At 43.1% G+C, this 22,859-nt stretch overlaps 1 protein-coding gene across 1 annotated transcript in view; it reads right to left on the reverse strand.

The window, feature by feature from the left end:
- Window positions 1-6,848: 6,848 nt before the first annotated feature.
- Window positions 6,849-22,859, reverse strand: part of LOC137517694 (melanocortin receptor 5-like) — a 306,932-nt gene continuing 290,921 nt past the window's right edge. The window contains exons 2-3 of the mRNA XM_068234698.1: window positions 21,065-21,165; window positions 6,849-7,926 (exon numbers count right to left, since the gene is read on the reverse strand). Coding sequence (XP_068090799.1) covers window positions 6,869-7,840 — 972 coding nt within the window. The 5' untranslated portion in view covers window positions 7,841-7,926; window positions 21,065-21,165 and the 3' untranslated portion in view covers window positions 6,849-6,868. The remainder of the gene's footprint in view (window positions 7,927-21,064; window positions 21,166-22,859) is intronic.

The raw sequence follows: 22,859 nt of genomic DNA on the forward strand, positions 1-22,859 counted from the left end.
CTGTAACTTCTCTCTATGCAGCACCCCTATGGCGGATAGCGGATGGCTATGCTGTAAGGGGGAATCATCCACTGCCGTAACCTGAAGGGGTGGTTTAACCGGGGTGAGCGGAACACCTAATTTCTTTGCAAATTCGTAATCCATAAAATTAGCTGCTGAGCCCGAATCAATGAAGGCCTCAGAGACTTCAGATTTATCTTCCCATGTAATTGTACAAGGAAGAAGTAACCGCTTATCCTCTAGGGGTAAGAGCTGTACGCCTAGGGTATTACCCCCAACTACTAATAATGCAATGGCGTTTCCCGACTTCTTAGGACAATTTCGTACTCTATGACCCCCCTCTGCACAATAAAGACACAATTGCTCAGAAATTCTGCGTCTCCGCTCCACCTGGGACAGTTTTGATCGACCAATCTGCATTGGCTCGGGAAGAGGTGAAACGGGAGGAGATGGAGTCACCGGAGGAGCAGCGTAGGACACCATTTTAACATTGTTTCTACCCCGGGTCTGCCTTTGATAACGTAGTCTACGATCAATTCTGATTGCTGATGAAATGGCCTCATCGACGGTTTTAGGTTCAGGCTTACTTAACATAAGATCAGAGACCTCATCTGATAACCCTGACAAGAAACAGTCTAAAATGAGCATAGGTGTCCCACCTGGCTGAAACTGACCACCTCCTAAATTCGGCAGCATACTCCTCGACCGGACTCTTGCCTTGACGCAGCAACTTGAGCTTCCGCTCAGAAGTCGAGGCAATGTCTGGATCGTCGTAAATTATTGCCATAGCCTTAAAAAATTAGTCTACGGAGGTTAAGGCTAAATCTCCAGCGGGTAAACTGTATGCCCAGGTCTGGGAATCGCCTGATAACAAAGTCTTAATAAACGTGACCCTTTGGGTCATGGTTCCTGAAGATCTAGATCTCAATTCAAAGTAAGACAAGACTCTACTCCTAAAATTTCTAAAGTCAGATCTGTGACCAGAAAAATTTTCAGGTACTGGCATACGTATGTCTGTGCTAGGTGGGGATCGCAACTGCCGTCTGGAGGGTTCGTAAAGAACTGGACAAAGCGTCAATCATAGCTTTGTGGTTACCCAGCACTTGGTTGATAGAGTCCACCGAAGTGGTAAGTGCACCCAGACAGTCAGTGTGTGCGTCCATTTGCATTTTTTGGTCTGGCGTTCTGTAACGATCGGTGGAACAGAGAGGATCTGATTACCGGCGATCTGCAGTATCACCGAGAATGCAGATATATACCCGATTATAGATGATCTGCAGTCACCGATAATCAGATATATTTCTAACCTCTGAACACCTGCGTAATATATGAGTGTTTGGTGCAACATTAACACTTTGAGGAGGGCACCCGTACAGTGGGTGCAAGGCAGTAGGAAGTACTGCCCAGATAACAGATTCCTTCCAATGGCCTGAGGCTCCCCAAGAGGCGGAGCCAGGCAGAGAGTGGGAAGGACAGAACGTGAGTGACACCAAGGTGGAAGTGTCACTGACAGATCTGTGAACTATCTCTTAACAGGAGAGAGAGTTCTTGAGGTCGGACAGGCCAGGTCGTTAACACACGGACAGACAAAGTACAGAGACAGAATACAGATGCAAAATCCTAAGACCAGCAGAGTTTGGCAACAGGGTATCAGAATGACAAAGGTACAGAATCAGAGATCAGAAGAATGGTCAGGAAAGCAGAAGGTCATAACAGATAATCAACAATGCCTAGGCTTGAGTGTGAGCTCCTAGATTCTCAACACTCCTGGAACTAGACTAGATAATAATAATAATACAGATGGTACAGAATTCCTAGACTAAGGTGTGAGTTCCTTGATCATCAACACCTAGGAAACTGATCTAGATAATAACACAGATAATCACAGAATTCCTAGAATAAGGTGTGAGCTCCATGGTCATCAACACCTAAGAAACTGGTCTAATAAACACAGATACTGACAGGGTCTGAGTGCTACCACGTAGTGATCGCAACGCCAGACACCAGAGAAATGACCAGCACCCAGTATATATACACCAGCGCTCTCCAGCGCCTCCCCTAAGTGCTGAACCAATGAAAGCTGCTGAAATTGACAGCTGACCTTCTTCTGACTGTCATAAAGGCCCTGCCTCTCTGCGCGCGCACGCGTCCTCCTGAACCAGTGTGGACTATCAGTCCCAGCCACACCAGACATGTGTTGTAATGTTTCTGCTGTGTTGGATGCGGAATCCGCCGCACCACCGTCTGTGCGTGTGGTGTTTTCTCCGCATTCAGCATTAGTGATTGGAGTAGGCCTATGCATGTAATCTGCCGCGTTGGACGCGGAATCCGCCACCCTGTTGTCTGGGCATGCAGCGGTTTTTCCGCGCTCCGACTGCGCGCCAGCTGCCATGCTCAACGCGGAATCAGCCGCCTTACTCTGAGTACCAGCGGCGGCTTTTCCGTGTTTCCTCACATCTTACCTCAATAAATACAACTTTATATAGAAATGAAACTCCCTTTTCTATATGAAGTTGTCTTAATTGAGTAAAGTCACCACCTTTTTCTACTTGCAGTGGTTTTTAATCTAATTGTATATACCTCTTGGCACCTCTTCCCCCCCCCCCCATGCTTCTCACCCTCAATTGAAGGGGTGTTCTTGGTCCCATGTAACTGCGCCTTAATTGGTACTTTGTATGTTTTTCTCCATTAGAGAGTGACCACTTCCAGCACTTCATGGACGCTGGAGTGAAGACGAGGTTGTGAATATTCCTGCCTTATGTGGTTTGGTTGTCTCCTAGTGCACCCCATCTTTGTAAGCACTACTATTTCTACTTCTCTGCATAATTCTCATGTTGGTGACAATATTGCTTTATTTGGGCTCCCATTGTCTCTGTGCTTCCCTTTCAAGGTGTACAGCCACCTCCTCTTCATTTTAATTAGAGAAGCAGGGCAGTAATTGGAGCGATCCAGTAGATTTTTGCCATCTTTGAGAATGAGAGAGGTTGGAGATCGAGAGCAAAATATCTTTGGTGTCACAGTTTGACATTGTAGATTAATTTTCTGCCAGTTCTCCAACAAATAAGTCAAACATTCAGCGTTCCTGTCCAGTGCCCAGTGAGTGGACTGCTATAGAAAACTTGGTCTCTGTAATTGGTGGTCTGAGTGGAAGTTTTTTTTTCTTCTTCTAGACTTGTTATCTATATACAATGGGCTTGATTCACAAAACGGTGGTAACTGTTAGCACGCTGTGAAAAAAGCTTTGCGTGAAATTTCGTGTGAAAAACGTTTTTTTGCACGTTAACAGTCGCATTCGCACGATAAATTTGCGTTATCGCACGAACGTGAACATTAATGCATGGAAAAATTGCATTCATGCGCGAATATGAATTTTTGCGCGCAATAACTTTTTTTTTAGCAAAACCCATTTTTCACACGAAAATGCACGAAAAGCCATGCTAACAGTTAGCACTGTTTTGTGAATCAAGCCCTATGAGTTTTGTAGCAGTTTACACAGTGTACTGATGTAGGAAAGAGGCTATAAATGTTATTGTAACATTCAAGAAATGTTTGCATTCCCTTGGGAGCTGTAACAGAAGTCTTTTTTATCTTTTTATTTTTCCAATAAAACTTTTAGGTTTTTCCTTTTCTAATATGTTGATAGAAACCTTTCTGGTCTGTTAGTACTCATCAGATATTTATTTTTTAGATATCTGTAATGTTGCTCATTACATTGTTCATTAAAAAGTTAATTATACTTTGATCCAGTTACATCTTATACCTCAATCCTATTTATGATGTTCTTCTAACATTGCTAGTTTACCAGTGAGTTGTTAATATTTTTTGTCTCATTATGTACTATGGATTTATTACTTATTAAGATTGCTCAATAACTCACTTAAAAGTAACCCATAACGTTTACTTATTGCTCGAACAATTCAGTTTGAGTATATTTGGGTCCAGACTTTACAGTTTAGTATACTTTGTATTGCTTACCCAGTGAAATGGGATAATCATGGGTGCATGGTCTATTTAGGAGAATAGGAAATATAGGGCCCACTCAAATTCACTTTTCTCCTAAGTTTTCACCTAGGAGGTAATTTTTCATCTTCTGTTGAAATAACTTTTCAGCACTCTGCAAAGTAGAGAAGTAGCAACATTTCACTGGATTTTCATGGATGATTTTAATCTAAGAGATCAAGAAAATTCTCAGAGCTAACATTGCTTTTTTGGCATACTGCAAGAACTTTTCATTGGCAAATGAGTCTCATGAAATAAATCTCGAATGGAGTATACTTAGAATATGGGAATAAATCTAAAAATGACTAATACAACTGTATGGGCATGTTTGCATTTCTGCATTTTAAAGGAACACGATATATACTAAAGCACTTTACACAAAGCGTGTTGTCTAGGTAACTTTTGTGCAAAATTTCAGGTTGCATAGTGATTGTTTGTAATATAGAACAACTCAGACTTTGTGTGCAGCCTGAATGTACTGAAAGATGGAGAATTAAGCTTCAGGAATCAAATCACAGCGGTTGTGAAACATTCCTTCTTTTACCTAAGGAACATTGCAAGGATTAAACACCTCATATCATTCTCCAGGGGATCTTCCAGTCCTAGTTCATGCCTTCATAACATCGTGGCTGCAATATTCTTTATACAGGCCTTCCAAACAAAGACCTGCACTGCCTCCTAAAAAGGGCATTCTAAAATGTTTATCAGTTGTAAGCTTGTTATTAATTTTAGTGTAGAGTTTGCATGACCTCAGGGTCATTCTTTAGCACCATTCTTACAATAAATTATTGTTACTCTGTCTTTCTCTCTTGATAAAAAAAAAACATCGAATGGAAGTGCCATCATAATTGTTTTTTTGTACTTTTATATGTCTTTTCTGTCTTATCAATTACACTTTGCTATCTGAATAATTTACAATCCATAAGATCATGGACAGGTTTGTCCATGTGTAATAGCCCTAGAGTGCACAACTTATGACTAGAGACCTCTTCCCAGTTTAAATAGGATTGTTAAAATCTATCTAAAGGGGCTCGCTTCGACAGACAGAGGGGGCATTTTTAACATACAAGAATTATCCAGTAGTAAGTAAAGCTGTAGATAACATGCTGGCGCTAACCCCATGGAGTCATTGAGTCAGCACTGCCTGCTTCCTCTGTCATGCTGAGAGCAATGGGAGCTGTTTAGCTGCATGTGGAGCTGGAGTTGAGCCAGGATCTACATATACAGCACTGAGAGCATATTGCTTGCTCTGCTCAGTATTGATATCTGCAACCCACCCAGCAAAAAGCACCGTGGCTTAAGCACTTTTACACCTGAGTATTAGGTTCAGGCATAAACCATAATATAACACAGACACCTGAGTTGCAAATGGTAGCTATCTGATGCATGTTTATATTTGTATGCCATAATCCATACAAGGTCTAGGGAGAGAGCTGACATGCACAAGTGAACTGTGCATCACATGTACGCTTAGTATAGCCCGTGCCACAAGTTATGCTGACTGTTGGATGGATTATATAGCATGAGAAGAGGATTGATATCGTTTTTCAACTTCACAATGTAGTCAGATTAACCATCCAGTCTTACTTGCTACTTTACGCACAAACGCCTAACTAATTAACTGTTGTAACTACTCTGGCAGTCTTAGACCATTGTTAGTTAGAATTCCATACAAATGACTAGTAGCCATATGAGCTGCTGGTGGGACTGCATCCTTATTCCTTTAAATACATGGTTTTAAATGGTTTACAAATGAAGATCTGAGCGTGTTGGAGAGTAAAAGCTCTTTTGCACACTGTTTGGTAATGTTTTGCATAGCCTATTTAATATTTTGTACTGCTGGAAGCTATGCTGTCATCTTTTTATTTTTTCATAATATGTACCGTACATATAGTATCTTACTTTTGGCCAACACTGGATGTACTTGATTGAACACAATCTCCTGGCTGCAAATGAGTGTATGCCCCACTTCCAGTGTCCAATTTCAAGGTGGTTCATTTGAATGACTGATGGAAGATTTCAATGAGTGTGGGCAATCAACTAAATGATAATATTAATATAAAAAATAAACAATAATATTAATAATACAATTTGGATTGGGCACTCTGTTGCTTCTAACTAACATTAGTGCCAATGGTGGCACCCAAAATTGTCAGTTTACTGCAGGTGCCCAAATTTCCTATTTGCAGTGTTATGAATCATAATGAAATCTATCCAGGGGTAGATTCCCTTTGGACTGCATGTATTATACACGCACACACGCGCACACACGTGCACACACACACAACTTGTTCTAGTGTAGAGTTCCCCAAATCCCAAAATCCCAAATGGAATAATCAAGCAGGATTATAAAAATAAACAAATGACTTTACAGGTTAGAATACTAATGGATCATGCAAATAGGACACGGTCAAAAAGGTAGGTAATTTGTTTAACATAAACCTTGTTTAACATAAACCCATACATTTATTGAGCACATAATAAAAACGTGTTAATGGTCTGTTCATTTAATATATGGGTTTACTTTAAACAAATGACATATCCTGTGGACCTTGTCCTATTTGCATAATCCATTAATGGTATTGGCCCCCTTTCAGTCCCCCAATCCTATTCAATCCCTAGGTAAGTATTTTTGTCTTTTTTAACTTTTGAGTTCAGAATTTCCAGCATGCCATGTCATAATAAACATTACACACTGCTAAACTCTTTGGCATTTTCACAAAAACATTTTTTACCTCTTTTACTCAAACCACATAATTTTCTCTGGGCCAAACTTTGTAGCATTTCACTGATTCTTAATAAACTTGCAAAATGAAAAGAGGAGACTGATGCAAAATATCTGAACAGGATAACTTTACAAAGGACTTTATTAATATTTGCTAGGTAGCTCACAGTTGATCCTCAGATTGCAGCAACAAATGATTTCTTTGAACGTTTTTCGCATTTCCTGACTGCGGAATGCATAAATCAGAGGGTCGATGACGGAATTGCACATGATCAAGATGAGGTACATATTAAAATGGGACATAAAACAGACACAATAAAGGTTCTGTGGACATGATATCATCAGAATCAGATGAAGAAAGAACGGAGCCCAGCAAACAATAAATATACCTATCAGTATGGTGAGGGTTATGGCTCCTTTCATACTTGTCCTCTGATGAACTGAATTATAACCTGGCAGAGCGGCTATTCTCTTCACATGAGTGCGAGCCAGCAGGAACATGTGGATATATAAAGACACCATGAGGAAAAGCATTGTAAAAAACATGCTTATGAGACAAATTATCACATAGGTCGATTCAGAGTAAAGAATGAAGATAATACCACACCCAGTGCAGAATGTCCATATACCAGCAATAATGCCTCCAGCTCTCTTTACAGTCATGATGTTATGGTAACGTAAAGCATAGAAGATGGTGATGTAGCGGTCTACTGCTATGGCAAGTAAGCTACACATAGAAGCCACCACTGATATACATATCATGGAATCGAAAACATTGTCAATATGACGTACGAAGGCATCTTCCATAACTAGATGTTTATTATTTATAAGGTTTATTGTGATGGTCTCCCATGCATTAGATACGCTGACTAGCATATCGGCTACCGCTAAGCTACATACAAAGAAATACATGGGGGAATGCAAATTTTTGTTCTTGATAATTGCGGAAATAACAAGTATGTTTTCAAGGAGGCTAAGAATTCCAAGAGTGAGGAACACTTCAGTAGCGATGACCACTTGATCACATGAGGACAGCTTGGTCTTGGTTGTCGGCACTGTGTCATTGCCATCTAAGTTGCTTAAATTCAGTTCCAGTATAAGCGATGATGCATTCATAACTGCAAGGATGTGATTGTCTTTTCTTCAATCAGTTAATTTCCGATTTTGTGCTTTGATCCCATTGTCAGAAGAACTGAGGTATACTGTAAAAAAAAAAGAACAAATAGATATGAGCACGATTTTCAGGTGGTTCCGTTTTGTTTATTTTTGTTCTGTTTTTTTGCTTTCAAGCACAACTGCTTCTGTTATTATCCCCCAGACAACGTTTGATACATCATGCCTAGTAGAATGAGCATCATAATAATGTTTCTCCGAATATAAATTTGCCTTCAGCAAATTTCCCTTCAGCTTTACGTGTGCTACTGTGGTTTCCCATGATGCATCACTTCCAAATATGCAATTCATCTATTTTTGCCCCTGAAAGACAGGCACATAGCCAAAACTGTATAGTGAGCTTATAGCTTACTATGGGCTTGATTCACTAAGACAAATAGCATGTCGTATCAGAGTTAACATGCCTTATCAGAGTTAACACATCTTATCAGAGTTAACATGCCTTATCAGAGTATGATACTATTAACTTATGCCTGTTATTTGGTAATGACGAGAGCTCCACTCGTCCTGCCCTGAGCTCCTGCAGGTCCAATCACTTTAAAGGACGTTATCCCCACACGTTGATTGGCCAATAGGCAGGAGCTCTGGTCAGGACAAGTGGAGCTCTCGTCATTACCAATTAGCAGGTTCATAACTCTCGCTATGCTACTCTGATAAGGTGTGTTAATGCTGATAAGGTGTGTTGAATCTGATGAGACGTGTTAACTCTGATAAGGTGTGTTAACTCTGATAAGGCATGTTATTTGTCTTAGTGAATGAAGCCCAATTTGTACCAATGGAATTTATCTGCACACAACTCTTCATCTTTGGAATCTTACACAAACAGTCCTACCCTGGCCTGTTCATAGTGCAATATTTGTTAACCCTGTATACCAATAACGTTAGGCCTCCATAAGCTATTGGGAAAGGTCATGAAGTTTCCATAGATGTCTGGCAGTTGTACATAGCCACTGCTGTCTTGGCAGATGATGTTGAATGTCCCTTCCCTACTTGGTGGAACTCTAGTCTATACTAGATATATTACAGAGGCTATGCCAACAGTACAGAATAGATACAATTTTAAATACATGTTGGAGGTTGTACTTATATGACAGATATTGGTGTACTTCAATTAACGCCTAGTATACACGATGAGATTTTCAGGCAGATTTCCTGCCAGATCGATTGTCGGAAAAATCAATCAAAATCAGATCAGACATCTGGCAGGAAATCTTCCTGAAAATCTCATAGTGTGTACTAGGCATATGGGAATTGACAAAATAGCAAAGATATGTTCTCCAAAGTTACTAAAATGGTGAATTGGGATCAGTGAGTCTTCAGTGACACTAAGCCTATTGTCTATCTTCTGAGGCAGATGATAATGGGACTCAAGTAGATGAGGTTAATGGAGGGGGAGGAAGAGCTGCCAGTCTCTCTCAGAAAAAGCTGTCACTTCCAAATGTCACAAGGGATGAAACAGAGGAGAAAAAGGTCATATTGCACACTTGTGACCATCACTGTCACAAAAACTGATAGAGGAATAGGAGGAAGACAAGTATGAGTATTGCATAGAGAACATCAAATGTAATGATAACTGATAGATTTCCACACAGGTTGGATCCATATACAAGGCCAAGGTGGGAGAACATATCTCAGCAGAGAAGGAAGAGAAATGGCAGCCAAGGATCATGTGACTCTAATTTTAAACTGATTTTATAATGTATTCTAGGATCTGGTACATACTAGACAAGACAAATAACATTTATATCGCGCTTTTCTCTTGGCGGACTCAAAGCGTCAGAGCTGCAGCCACTATGACACACTCTATAGGCAGTAGCAGTGTTAGGGAGACTTGCCTAAGGTCTCCTACTGAATATGTGCTGGCTTACTGAACAGGCAGAGTCGAGATTCGAACCCTGGTCTCCTATGTCAGAGGCAGAGCCCTTAACCATTACACCATCCAGCCACCACATACTAGCCAAAGAGATGGCCAGAACTGTTCTGCTGGCGATTAGTTGGCGGCAAAAAAATGCGTGTTTGCGTTCACCCTCCCAAGCGAGTACAACCCCCTTTATACATTATAATGGAGCCAAACTTTGACCCCTCACCCCAGAGTCAGCAGACACATGGCAGCCAATCAGCTATCCCTCCCACCTGGATGCCCAACCCCCCCCCCCGCACACACACACACACACACACACACACACACACACTTATCAGAAGGCCAGCACAGCAGCCATTTTGCAGTCTGTGTTTAGGCTATGTGCTAGGCAGATCAGAGAGGGTGTGCTGTAGATAGGGAAAGCGTTAGTTAGGCCTGTGTTCTGTGTCCCTAGTGGAGTTTCTCCTCTAAAGGCTCTGTTCACAAGGTACACTTTAGTTGTTGCAGACAGGTGCAGTCAGTGCTTAGTGCTACAGTAGTTCACCCATCTGAAGGCTGTTTTTCTTTTTCTTGCTATTGTTACATTGCAATCCTGTGTGTCCAGTGCACACATTAGCTTTTGGAGAATGGAAGGTTAGGCACCACCTGGGGGGGTGGTTAGGGTCAGGCACCACCCAGGGAGCAGTTAGGGTTAGGCAACACCCGGGGTGGTGGTTAGGCACCACCGGGAGTGGGTTAGGCACCATGGGTTGGGGAGGGTTCTGTGTGAGAGTAGGGTTGGGTTCAGCTGTATTGTTGAATTACGTAATGATTTTTAACTAATACAGTATATTTTCATTATCAACTCCCGTCTGTAAAATGGTATTTATTGTTAACCAAATGCGTAAACCATGTTTATCATTATTGAGATTTTGTTATCCACCGGCGCCATTTTGTTATTCAGCCGGGCCCTTTTTTCCTGGCACACCTTTTTCATGCTCGCAATTGGTTGGCTACACATGTACTCAATGTAACATGTCCTGAACCAATCGATATTAACTTACATGTCTAGTCAATCCATGACTGGTCAAAGAGGACTGAATATTGTCTTGAGTGTACAATTCCAACCATAAATATAAATTATATAAAATATCTTATTGATGCAATGTTGTTTCATTATCTCAGTATGTGTTCTGATGGCTGCTTAGAGTTCAGCTTTAATAAGGTTGACAAATATAGCTCTGGATGATTACAGAGTCTTTAAAAATATTCAAATGTTATCTACTAGTGTTAATTTGCGTCTAAAAGCTCTTTTATGGTGCCAGCCGGCTGTCAAGTAATGGACTTGGAGTATAATGTCGACATTGGGGTATACAGAAATCGCAGCTGACAGAAAGCATGGCAAGACCAGCAATTAATTAAAAACCAGGTGGTCCTTGATATTCATTCATGTCTAGAGTACATATGTGAATATTATTATGAATTAAAATCCATTTTTACATGTAATGTTCCACTCCACAAGCAGCAAGTTTATATATCTCAAACACTTAAGACTCGTAAAGAGCTAGCATCTGTACCAGGCTTAATGTCTTCTTTCCATCTGACTTTTATTTTTCATGTTCATGTTTCATGTGCTCAATATGGAAATCAAGTTAAGTGTGGCTTATGGAGCATGGCTTATTCCAGAAGTTTTTGAATTAATATGCTGCTAAGCTCAGAGTTGAAAAATAACTACTCTTTGTGCTATGCCCACTTATTTATGTTTAAATAGAGTGACCAGATTTTTGTGGGGTCAACCCGGGACGGGGAGGTGCTGCGCGTTGCGGCGAAAATGGGGGGGCTGCGGCGCGCGTAAAATGGGCATGGCCACGACATTGTGTGGGCGGATCTTACATAATGATGTAACAGCGAGGCATAAGAAAGCAGTGTTTACACCATGATGTGGTCAAACGAGGATTCGCATCATGGGTGTGCAGAAACTGAGTGATGCTATTTAATAGTATACCATAACCGCAAAGCAGCAAACATAGCCAACTATGACCATTAAATAATAAATGCAGCAACAGTTACCCCAGACACCAGAAAATAAACGCAATGTGGGCAACATGTCAGCACAAAATAAACGCAATGTGGGCAACATTTCAGCACAAAATAAATGCAATGTGGGCAACATGTCAGCACAAAATAACCGCAATGTGGGCAACATTTCAGCACAAAATAAACACAATGTGGGCAACATTTCAGCACAAAATAAACGCAATGTGGGCAACATTTCAGCACAAAATAAATGTAATGGGCAACATGTCAGCACAAAATAAACGCAATGTGGGCAACATGTCAGCACTAAATAAACGCAATGTGGGCAACATTTCAGAACAAAATAAACGCAATGGGCAACATGTCAGCATAAAATAAACGCAATGTGGGCAACATTTCAGCACAAAATAAACGCAATGTGGGCAACATTTCAGCACAAAATAAATGCAATGAGCAACATGACAGCACAAAATATACGCAATGTGAGCAACATGTCAGCACAAAATAAACGCAATGTGGGCAACATTTCAGCACAAAATAAACGCAATGGGCAACATGTCAGCACAAAATAAACGCAATGGGCAACATGTCAGCACAAAATAAATGCAATGTGAGCAACATTTCTGCACAAAATAAATGCAATGGGCAACATGACAGCACAAAATAAACGCAATGTGGGCAACATTTCAGCAGAAAAAATAAACGCAATGGGCAACATGATAGCACAAAATAAACGCAATCTGGGCAACATTTCAGCACAAAATAAACGCAATGGGCAACATGATAGCACAAAATAAACGCAATGTGGGCAACATTTCAGCACAAAATAAACGCAATGTGGGCAACATTTTAGCAGAAAATAACGCAATTTGGGCAACATTTCACCTGGAAAAAAAAGAATTTACTCACCTGACAGAAGTCTTCTCTCCCGACTGGCCTCTGGTGTGCAGCTCCCCCGGAGATCTTACTTCTCCAATCTCCTGCGCTGGAATGGAATAGCAGGGCTATGGGAAGATGGCGCCCGAAGCCCTGTACTGGAGACACAAATAGTCTCCAGTACAGGGCTTCGGCAGCCATCTTCCCATAGCCCTGCTCTGCCTGCCGGAGACTATGCAAGCTGGAGCGGGGCTGCAGGTTATGAACTGGCGCAGTGTCTATTAGATGCTTTGGCCAGTTCATTCAATAGTACGGTGGCCAGAGTCCCGAGGCCGGGACGTCCCGTGGCTAAAAGCATGCAGCCTGGGACAGCGGACCACGAAGGCGGGACACGTCCCGGGTAAAGCGGGACGTATGGTCACCGTAGCTCTGTCAGATTTCTACTACCTACTGTAAGTGACAGCAACATAGGAGAAATGTAATCTATAGCTCATTTTACTCTGGAAGAAACATACTTCTAATTTGTATGTGTTTCCATGTATTTTAAATTTTACGATTTTCGCAGTGGTGGTCCTTTAACCACTTCACAACGGAGGGGTTTTACCCCTGAAGCACCAGCGCGATTTGTACTTTGCAGCGCTGCTTCCATTGATTTTTTTTCTGTGATATGATTGGTTATTGGGGACTGGGGTCCCCATAACCAATCATTGCACTGCAGAGCGGGGGTGTGCGCGCGCGCGCGGGTCGCGGGGGCGCGCGATCGCGCGCTGCACATTTGTTTACATTACATTGTTATCAATGGAGACTGCTTCTGTTTGAAGCAGTCTCTATTGTGTCCGCAATCGGCGCGTCTAATTGGATTTAGGAACGCTTGTTCCTAACATCCAATTAGTCACCTGCTGTGCTGGCTGGCTGGAGTGTGCGCGCGAGGTCCCCGCCCACTCCCAGCCAGTAAACAAACAAGTGCGCCTTTCTCCGTCCCTGGGGGTGAAGCAGTGCGCAGAGGGACGAAGAAATTTAGCACTGGGGGGGGGGGGGGGGTAAAGTGGTTAACATAAACCTGATGTAAAAATAAACTGGTGGGATAAACAATTGTATCTATCATTCTAATCTTAAATAGGACTTTTCTGAAGTCCTATAGACTTTTTTTTTTTGTGGTTTAACGCTTTCCAATCAGTTTATGTGCTAAACACACACACACACACACACTTGTTTGTTTGTTTTTCTGGTGTATGGCGTAGGTGATCATGGGGTTGCTGCAGTTGGGGGATCAGGCCAGGTCTCTAGCTCCTTGCACTAGAGCGAGGAGGCAACTCAGCATCAGTGGGGAAGTGACACAAGCTCGCTGTAGCTCCTCCCCCTTAATGCATGACAATATGATTACACTATTAAGTGAACAGCGTGGTACTGAAGGGAATCAAAGTGTTGGACTTTGACACTTTTTCCACATAGGCTGATGTCATGAACTGAACTAGATCTTGTAATGGCACCCCTGATAGTGAACCCAAATTCACCCAAGTACTATCAGCAGAGTTGGGGGTGGCAGCCAGTGATCAAAGTGTTGGACTTAGTTAGGGCTGGTTCTCTCATGAAGCAAGGTGAAACATTTGCATCAGGCGCAGAGAGTACAGGGGCAGCATGTTTGTACTGTGTGTTTACACTAACAGCATGCAGTCAGAGTAGGAGGACAAGCGAGAGTAGAGCGAGGTGAAGAGGTCATCATTGGGGAAAAGCAGCTTGCTGTGCTGTGTGAGGAGTCTGACAGTGAGTGAGGAGGGAAGAGATAGGAGAGCAGCAGTGTTTCATTTGACTTGCACAGCAGAAGAGAGGAGTTGGCACTGCTGTACTGACTGAAGAGGAATGGAGTGGCTGAGAGTGAGCAGTTTGTTTGTTACAGATTCACAGTCAGCCAGTATGCTACTGTGTGTGTGTGTGTGGGGGGGGGGCGTAGCGTGCATCCTCATAAGTTTGCCTCAGGCAGCAAAAAGTCTAAAACTATCCCTGGACTTAGTCACTAACACTGTGCTGGTTTTTATCCAGCAATGGTGCCCCTAGCGGCAGCCATTGGGCCTGTACTAGAAAACATCAATGTAAGACATTGTCCGATATCTGATTGGAAAATATTAAAAGATTAAACACATACCTTGAAGGGTGCAATCACATTATGCGTTGCACAAGAACATGCACTGTATATACAGGTGTAAGATCATGTTCACATCTCTGCATTGCAATGGTCCGCATTATTGTAATATGATCTATCGTATATTGCAAGTTCATTTATAAAGCTTGGACATCAACTAGGATGTAATGTCCACAGTGTGGATGTTGCCTTACATGCTTTATAACAAAAGCACATTATAACACTTATGGAGTGAACACACCTTAAAGTGGTATGAAACTATGCATTTCCTCTGTGTTCTAAAATATTATTTATAACATAAAATTTACTACCTCAAAAGAAGTGTGGCCTTACGGAAGAGACCTAACCACTAACTAACAGTTAAAACATGGTATGAACCTAATGCTGCTAGCCATAAATGGTCTACACATTTTCTAAAGAGCAATGAAAAGATTGGCAGAGCTCCTAATCAGGCTGTAACTGAAATTAAACCAATAGAGGCTTGCACCGCCCCCAGGGACTTAAATATTCACCTTGAATACAAAATAAGATGCAAAAGTATGCACTAAATCCTAATTTAAATAAATTGAATGCACACTGATACACGTGGATGCAGCTAGCCATCAGGGTTGCTCGGGTAGTACTTTTTAAAACCCGGCCGGATCCAGGTACCCAGATATCCGGATCCGATTCAGATATCCGGATCCGACCTTGCGGATATCCGAGTGAATTCGGATATCTGACCAAATTACCCACGAGGTACCCGACCTATTCGGGTACCCGGATAGAAAACCCGGAAGTGCCCTTTAAATAGCTTTAAAAAGGGTTTTTAGGGTAAATGATGCATGTAGCATCATGTTTTTTTTTAAAGGGAAACACTAATTTATTATTTGGTTAACATAAAATGAAAAAAAAGGCCTGTAAATTATTAACATCAGGATAGGTTCCAGACAGCGGTCGATGGTCGTGCAGCCCATATTGTGTCCAAAGTCCAACCGCACAAGTGGAACATCGAAGTTTTCAGCTCTGGCATCTCCAAAAGAGTAAAGCTATTGTAGTGGCGTGATAGCTGGTGGCAGGCTATTGTATTTGTAGTGGTGTAATAGCTGGTGACAGCAGACGATGCAGTTTAGTGTGGACCCTGGTGTTAGTGGGTACCACAGACAGGAGCATCAGGAGCAGGATGAGTAGGTCGATGCACCCTGGCGGTGGGATCAGCACAGGCAGCAGGAGACGGGAGGAGGAGAAGAAGTTTAATGTCTGGCAGGCAGAATAGATAGTTCACCATGGCACCTAGTTTGTTGGTACCACAGCAAAGTTCAAAAATTAGGAGAGGTTCCTGGAAGTGGTCGTAATGCCGCAGTTGGGGCCTCCCCACAACTCGGACAGCACAGACACATCCAAAAAAATTACACATCAATTGTGTTTAGATAGTTCACCATGGCATTTGTAGGTACCACGGCTAGTTAAAAAATTAGAAGAGGTTCCAGTAAGCGGTCGTATTGCCGCAGTTGGGGCCTCCCCACAACTCGGACAGCACAGACACATCCAAAAAAATTACACATCAATTGTGTTTAGATAGTTCACCATGGCACTTGTAGGTACCACGGCAAGTTCAAAAATTAGAAGAGGTTCCAGGAAGTGGTCGTACTGCCGCAGTTGGGGCCTCCCCACAACTCGGACAGCACAGACACATCCCCAAAAAATTACACATCAATTGTGTTTACCATGGCACCTAGTGTGTTGATATCACGGCTGTCAAAAAATTTTGAACCAGGCTTATGCGGAGCCTGGAGGTTGTGGTGGTAAAGGGTGGTAGTAAAGCAGGCATAGTGTGATTTCCAGCCACTTCATTTCCCCCTCTTGCCAACAACAGGGGCCAGGAATTCACCAACCACTCAAGCCTGGTTTATTTTCAGAAACGTTAGTCTGTCCACAGACTGGGTGGACAGACGAGAGCGCTTCTCGGGTACCACGCCATCGGCCGCGCTTGAAGCACCTTTCTGACAGCACCCTGGAAGGGGAGGCAAGCAAGGACTTCCAGGGCATACTGCACCAGCTCACTCCAAATATCCAGGTGCTTGACCCAGTGATCCAATGGGTCCACAGTGGTGTCGCTGTCAAGGCCGCTGTAGGACCCCAAATAGTCTGCCACCATCCGGGTCAGGCGCTGGTTCTGGCTTTGAGAGCCAAATGCTGCAGCTGCAGGCACCTCCTCACTCGTCAGCTGTACTGGCGTGGCGTACAGCGCCTTTGTGAGAGACAGCAGGTTTGATGGGCGCCTGCTGCTGATGGACGCAGGCACCTGCTGCTGTGCTGGCTGGACTGTGACAGTGGGGTGGGGGAGTCTGGGGGAAGGCTTCCTCCAAGCACCAAACCAGGGACCGCTGCAACTCCCTCATTTAGCACACAAGGTCTCCTCCTGCTGCAGGCAGGAACTGATTCAGCTTCCCCTTCAGCCGTGGGTCCATCATCAGGGTGATCCACATGTCCTCCCGACCACGCATCTCTTTGACCCTTGGGTCCCTGAGCAGGCACTGCAACATGTGCGCTGCCATGGGGAAGAGGGCTGCCATATCTGCTGGCACATGATGATCTTCAGAAGTGCGGTCCTCCTACTCTTCTTCCTCAAACTCCCCCTGGTCTCTCCATCCCTGCACTATTTCAGCTGCTATCAGCTCTACGGTTTTTGGTGTATTAAAGACCAGCCTGTTCTCCCTGCACCACTGGGAAATTCTGTCAACCTCCGGATGGTAGGCCTGCTCATCATTGTTTGTTACCAGGCCAACAATGGTGGCCAAACTTGATGACCTTGACAGAGTTCGCCATGGATCTGCAGTTGTTTGTGTAGAGGGAGAACAGGGTTGGTGACAGGACGCAACCTTGTAGAGCCCAGGTGTTCATAACCCTTTGCTGAGAGGTGACCTCCCCTAGCTTAACAACTTCAGACCTTTGGTCAGGAAGTTTGGGATCCACCAGCGAAGGGTGGGATGGACATTCAAAGCTGCTAGATTGGGGAGCAAATGGTCTTAAAGAGTAAGCTCCCCGCTAGCACAGAGGGAGTTGATCTTTTACTATTTTGCAGGACAGACATTGAAGTTTTAGAACTGGAACAAAAAGGAGTAACTTGATTAATGGTAGGAAAAGGTTTCTTTTACTAAGAAAGGTTAGGCAATTGGAGCTTATTTACCTTGGAAAAGAGACAACTTAGAGGTAACTTAATTAACATGTGTAAATACATCCAAAGGCAATATAAAGGCTTAGCAAATCAATTTATCCTTAGATCTTTACAGAGTACAAAAGGGCATGAAGTTCACGTGATGGTAAGAGTAATTAACCACAACTTTAAAGGGAGGCTTGTCACACTTAAAGCAAAACTGAAGAATTAAAAAAAAAAAGAAAAGTGTTTCACTTACCTGCATCTTCTGCCAGCCCCTTGTAGCCTTCCTGTCCCGCCCCGGTCTTCCACGATCCGTCATTCTCCCTCCACCAGCTTGTTTCATTACCGCCAACTTGTAAGTCGACGGCAAGTGCACCTGCACAGCCCTGACTATTAGTGCAGGATGATATTGTGGACAGGAATGCGAAGAAAGATACGTGTGGCCAGGGCCGCACAGGTGCAGTAGTCATTGACTTAGAAGTCGGAGGTAATGAAACTAGCTGGCGGGGGGAGAATGGAGGATCGTGCAGAACCGGCGTGGGACAGGAAGGCTGCAAGGGGCTGGCAGAAGCCCCAGGTAAGTGAAACACTTTGGTTTTGTTTTTTTTAACTCAGTACCGCTTTAATGCACACAAGCTGTTGCATTCTTAGCCAAATATCTAGTAGTATCTGTACACCTGGCCGTAAACATCGCCAAAAGATCCAGAGTACCAGATCATTTTGGCTAAGTGCATTGTTCCTCTCTTTACCCTGCCCACTGTAAACCACTCCATCGTGTCCCGCACAATTGTCCCTCCTCCATAGCAACTGAATGTTATTTAGTGAACCTGGTCTAAAATTTAAAGGACACCTGAAGTGAGAAGACTTGAAGGTTACCGTATTTATTTCCTTTTAAACAAAACAAATTGCCCGGAGTTCTGTTGATCCTCTGCATCTTACACCTTTAGCCATAGAGCCCTGAACAAGCATGCAGATAAAATGTTTGACTGACTGGATTAGCCACATGCTTGTTTCAGGTGTGTGATGCATGAACGATAAGCAAGATGCCAAATAAATATGGAATCCTCCATATCCCTCTCACTTCAGGTGTCCTTAAACAAGAAAAAAAAGAAATTAGCTGAATAAATGAGGATATCCTCAATGGACATGCTTGGAGCTCTCTGGAGATGTCTTAATAATCCTAGCCCAGGGTCGAAAATGACTCAAATACAAATTTGATGGATTAGTATGCAAGTAAGCCGTAATCAGAATTTCAATCAGAAGAGAAGGAGGATGGGCACAGCTGCTAAAATACTCTTTATTGTGGCTGGGTTGACACAAAAAAGCTTACAGCAGTGGGGGAAGGACTAGTCTGACAGCTGTTTCGCAGGGACTAGCCCTGCTGAAGCATTGAAGCATGCTGCAGGTAAGCCCAGTGTGGCAGTATCCACCCTTGCTGCATTTTGTGCAAGTGCTTTCTCATCTTTATATTTGCATAAGCAGTAATCAGGTAGGAAGTGCGAAGGGAATGAATATCCAGATTTATACAAGGCCTGATAAATGAAGACATCACCAAAGATTTTCAAGTATCCCCACGTGGTGACATCATCATAATAAAATTTAGCAAACCTGAACTCAGATTGCTTAGAAATGTTCTGTTATTCTCATAATCAGAGAAGCTGAGGGATAAATTAGTGATTAGTGGCAGTGTAACTGCAGCTGCAGGCAGCATCCTCTATAAGTTACTTTTTTATAATAAACGACTCCTTAATAAATCCAGGCCAATTCCATAGTGGCCTGTATTTATTAGAAAAAAATATTATCTCTGTGGGTGCATCTATATGGTACTGACATTACATTTGTCATATCAGTATGACAGATGAGGGTTGCCATTTTATTTAACATAGCAACACATTTTTTTATTTTATTGAAATACAAAAATCCAGTTTGGACATACTGAATAGCTTGTGACATCCTGATTAGAAATACTTGGATATGCGATAGTAAATCAGGAAATGCTTTGAGATGCAGAAGTAAATTAGCTTACCTTACAGTGATCCTTAAGCCTAAACAAAAAAAATCAGTTTTACTTACCTGGAGCTTCTACTGCAGCTGTCCCATGTCCTCGCAGTCACGATCGGATCCTCCTGTCCCCCGCTGCCAGTAACTTTCTTTTTCAGACAACAGGCTCACTGCGCCTGCACAGGCCTGGCCAGGCGCAGGACGCTATTCCGGAACGCATACAAGGCTACGCGTGGCCAGGCCTGTCGGCGAAGTGAAAGTAGCTGGCGGTGGGGGACAGGAGGATCCGATCATGACTGCGAGGGCACGTGACAGCTGCATGGGGTCGGGGCTGTTAGAAGCCCCAGGTGTGTAAAACTGATTTTTTTATCTTAGGCTTAAGTGTCTCTTTAAGAGTGCAAAAAGAACAAATTTAAAAATATCAAATTTTTTAATGTGATAATTTTAATTGTTTTATGAAAAATATATGCTTATACATGCTAATTTTTAGTTTTATAGTTTGATGCCTAAAGCACATTTCAAAAAAGTTGGGAAAGGCCCACAAAAAGTTGATCAAGTTGTGATTGGCTCACAGTGATCACAGGGTCCTGACCGATTCCAGGAGCTCTGCTTTCACATCGACGGCAGGGCGAGTGGGCTGCAGTGGCATCCTGGCAGGGCTAACTGGTCCCAAACTGGGCATAGATTTCAATTAGCATGAGCCGGAAGTGGTTAGTATTACAGAACCAAGCTAATAGCTATCAGGGACAACAAAAAGATGATATGCATACTCAGAGCTCACTCCAACCTGAATTAAATGAAAATGCCTTCTGATTTAAGAAGACAAACTTCTGTTTTGCATTGCATAACACCAAATAAATATTTGCCTTGCTTTTGGAAGCAGGTTTGTAATCAGAAACCACAAAAAAAGGCCAAAATTCAAAGAGTCCGATAAAAAATGAGTGCATCAGATTTTTTTTTCACACCTGCATTGGTCAAAGACAGGTCATTGCTGGTTTGGCAATAGGTATATAAGTGGGTATAATTATTTTTGTACAGCACAAACCACAATTTTTCAGAAGTTCAGTGATATAATGAAGCGCAGTAGACAACTTTTTCGAAGAACATTTGTAATAACTGAAAGTTATGCCTTACACATTCTTCCTTTACGATAATCCATTGCCGCAGATGTTCTTAGCCCAGCTCTCTGCGGTCCTCCACCTCCTCACACCACTTTAATCGTTACCAACATATGTCTGTAAAACCAGAGGGAAAAGTGTATAGATAATGCCAGAATTTAAAATCTTACAGTAGATCACAAAGATTAGTGTACAGCCATTTTCACCTCGCATAAATATTCATGAAACATTCACTTGCATGTTTTCATGAAGATAAGTAAATGCATGTAAGTCATTAGGTTATAGGAAAATGTGCAAAGGAAACATGTCACGAATAATCAATTTATTAAAAATAATATTTTCTAAAGAATCAGTGTTGTGCAAATTGCAACTCCACCTCATTAAAATAAAATGGGCATATATATATATATATTATACTGTATCTCTCTGTGTGACCATATGCATTTCACATTTCACCTGCCAGCCATCTTCTGGTGAAGCAGTGCTTGCCATTATGCCCTGGAGATCCTGTGCCATAATATGACAATTTAGGGGCACCCACTTTTACTTTTTTTATTTTTAGTTTTCACGCCTCAAACTGGTTGCCTCATGGAGAAAGAAGGCAGTGATGGAAGGTGGTGGTGGAAAAAGAAGATGATGGTGATAGAGTGGGTGTAGACTGTGCAGTCTTTGGCTCCTGCGCCACCATTATTATGTTAGTGTTTGTCTTGTGGATGAGAAGACTGCAGGTAAATAATTGCAATCCATTCCACACCTGCTAAAACCATTCCAGTCAGGGCCGGCCCACTCATAAGGCGGGGTGAAACTTTTGCCTCAGGCAGCACTTCTAGGGGGGCGGCAACCGCCCGTCCCTGAGTGTGCGGGGGGGGAGGGGGCGGCCACCGAGCTGGAGGGGAAGCAGGCAGAAAGGGGGTATTGGGCCTAGCGGCGGGGAGGGGGGTCGGACCACCCCTCCCTCGCCTGGGTCCCCCGATCTGCGCTTCACCTCCAGCTTTAAATGGTTACATAGCAGCCGATAGTAAGAGGGACGGGCGCGGATCACTCACCTCTTCCGGTTCCAGCGTGTGCTCCACTGATGTCACTTCCTGCAACACCGCCCACTGTATTGTAAGTGCACGGCGTTGCAGGAAGTGACGTCAGTGGAGCGCATGCTGGAAGCGGAAGAGGTGAGTGATCCCCGCCCGTCCCTCTTACTATCGGCTGCTATGTAACCATTTAAAGCTGGAGGTGGAGCGCAGACCGGGGGACCCAGGCGAGGGAGGGGGAGGTCCGACCCCCCTCCCCGCCGCTAGGCCCAATACCCCCTTTTTGCCCGCTACCCCTCCAGCTCGGAGGCCGCCCCCCCCCCCGCACCCACGGCTGGGGGGGGGGGCAATTTTTTTCTAAGGTTGCCTCAGGCGGCAAAAAGTCTAGGGCTGGCCCTGATTCCAGTGCAATCACACAAAAGAACATCCTACAAAATCTGACCCTCTTTACCTACTAGACTGATACCAGTGTACCTGCAATGCAACAGAACAAACAAGTGAAGACAGTGCCCAGACTGCATTTGTGGTTCATGTAAACAAAGAGATGTAGATGAATCAGCAGTCAGCAGACTGTGTAGAAATAAGTTAATGCATGCACCAAGCAGAAACAGCAGTGTAGGACTTAAGGTAGCCATACATCTAGCGATTCTGATTCAATCGACAAAGTGATCAACTTTATTAAGGAATACATTTCAGTATGGTTGATCGACAATCTATCGACTAGTGACTCACACACTACAAGCGATATCCTATGTGATTCACCTTCACATTCGATCTAACTGATGT

The sequence above is a fragment of the Hyperolius riggenbachi genome, chromosome 5, assembly GCF_040937935.1.
Source record: "Hyperolius riggenbachi isolate aHypRig1 chromosome 5, aHypRig1.pri, whole genome shotgun sequence".
Taxonomy (NCBI): domain Eukaryota; kingdom Metazoa; phylum Chordata; class Amphibia; order Anura; family Hyperoliidae; genus Hyperolius; species Hyperolius riggenbachi.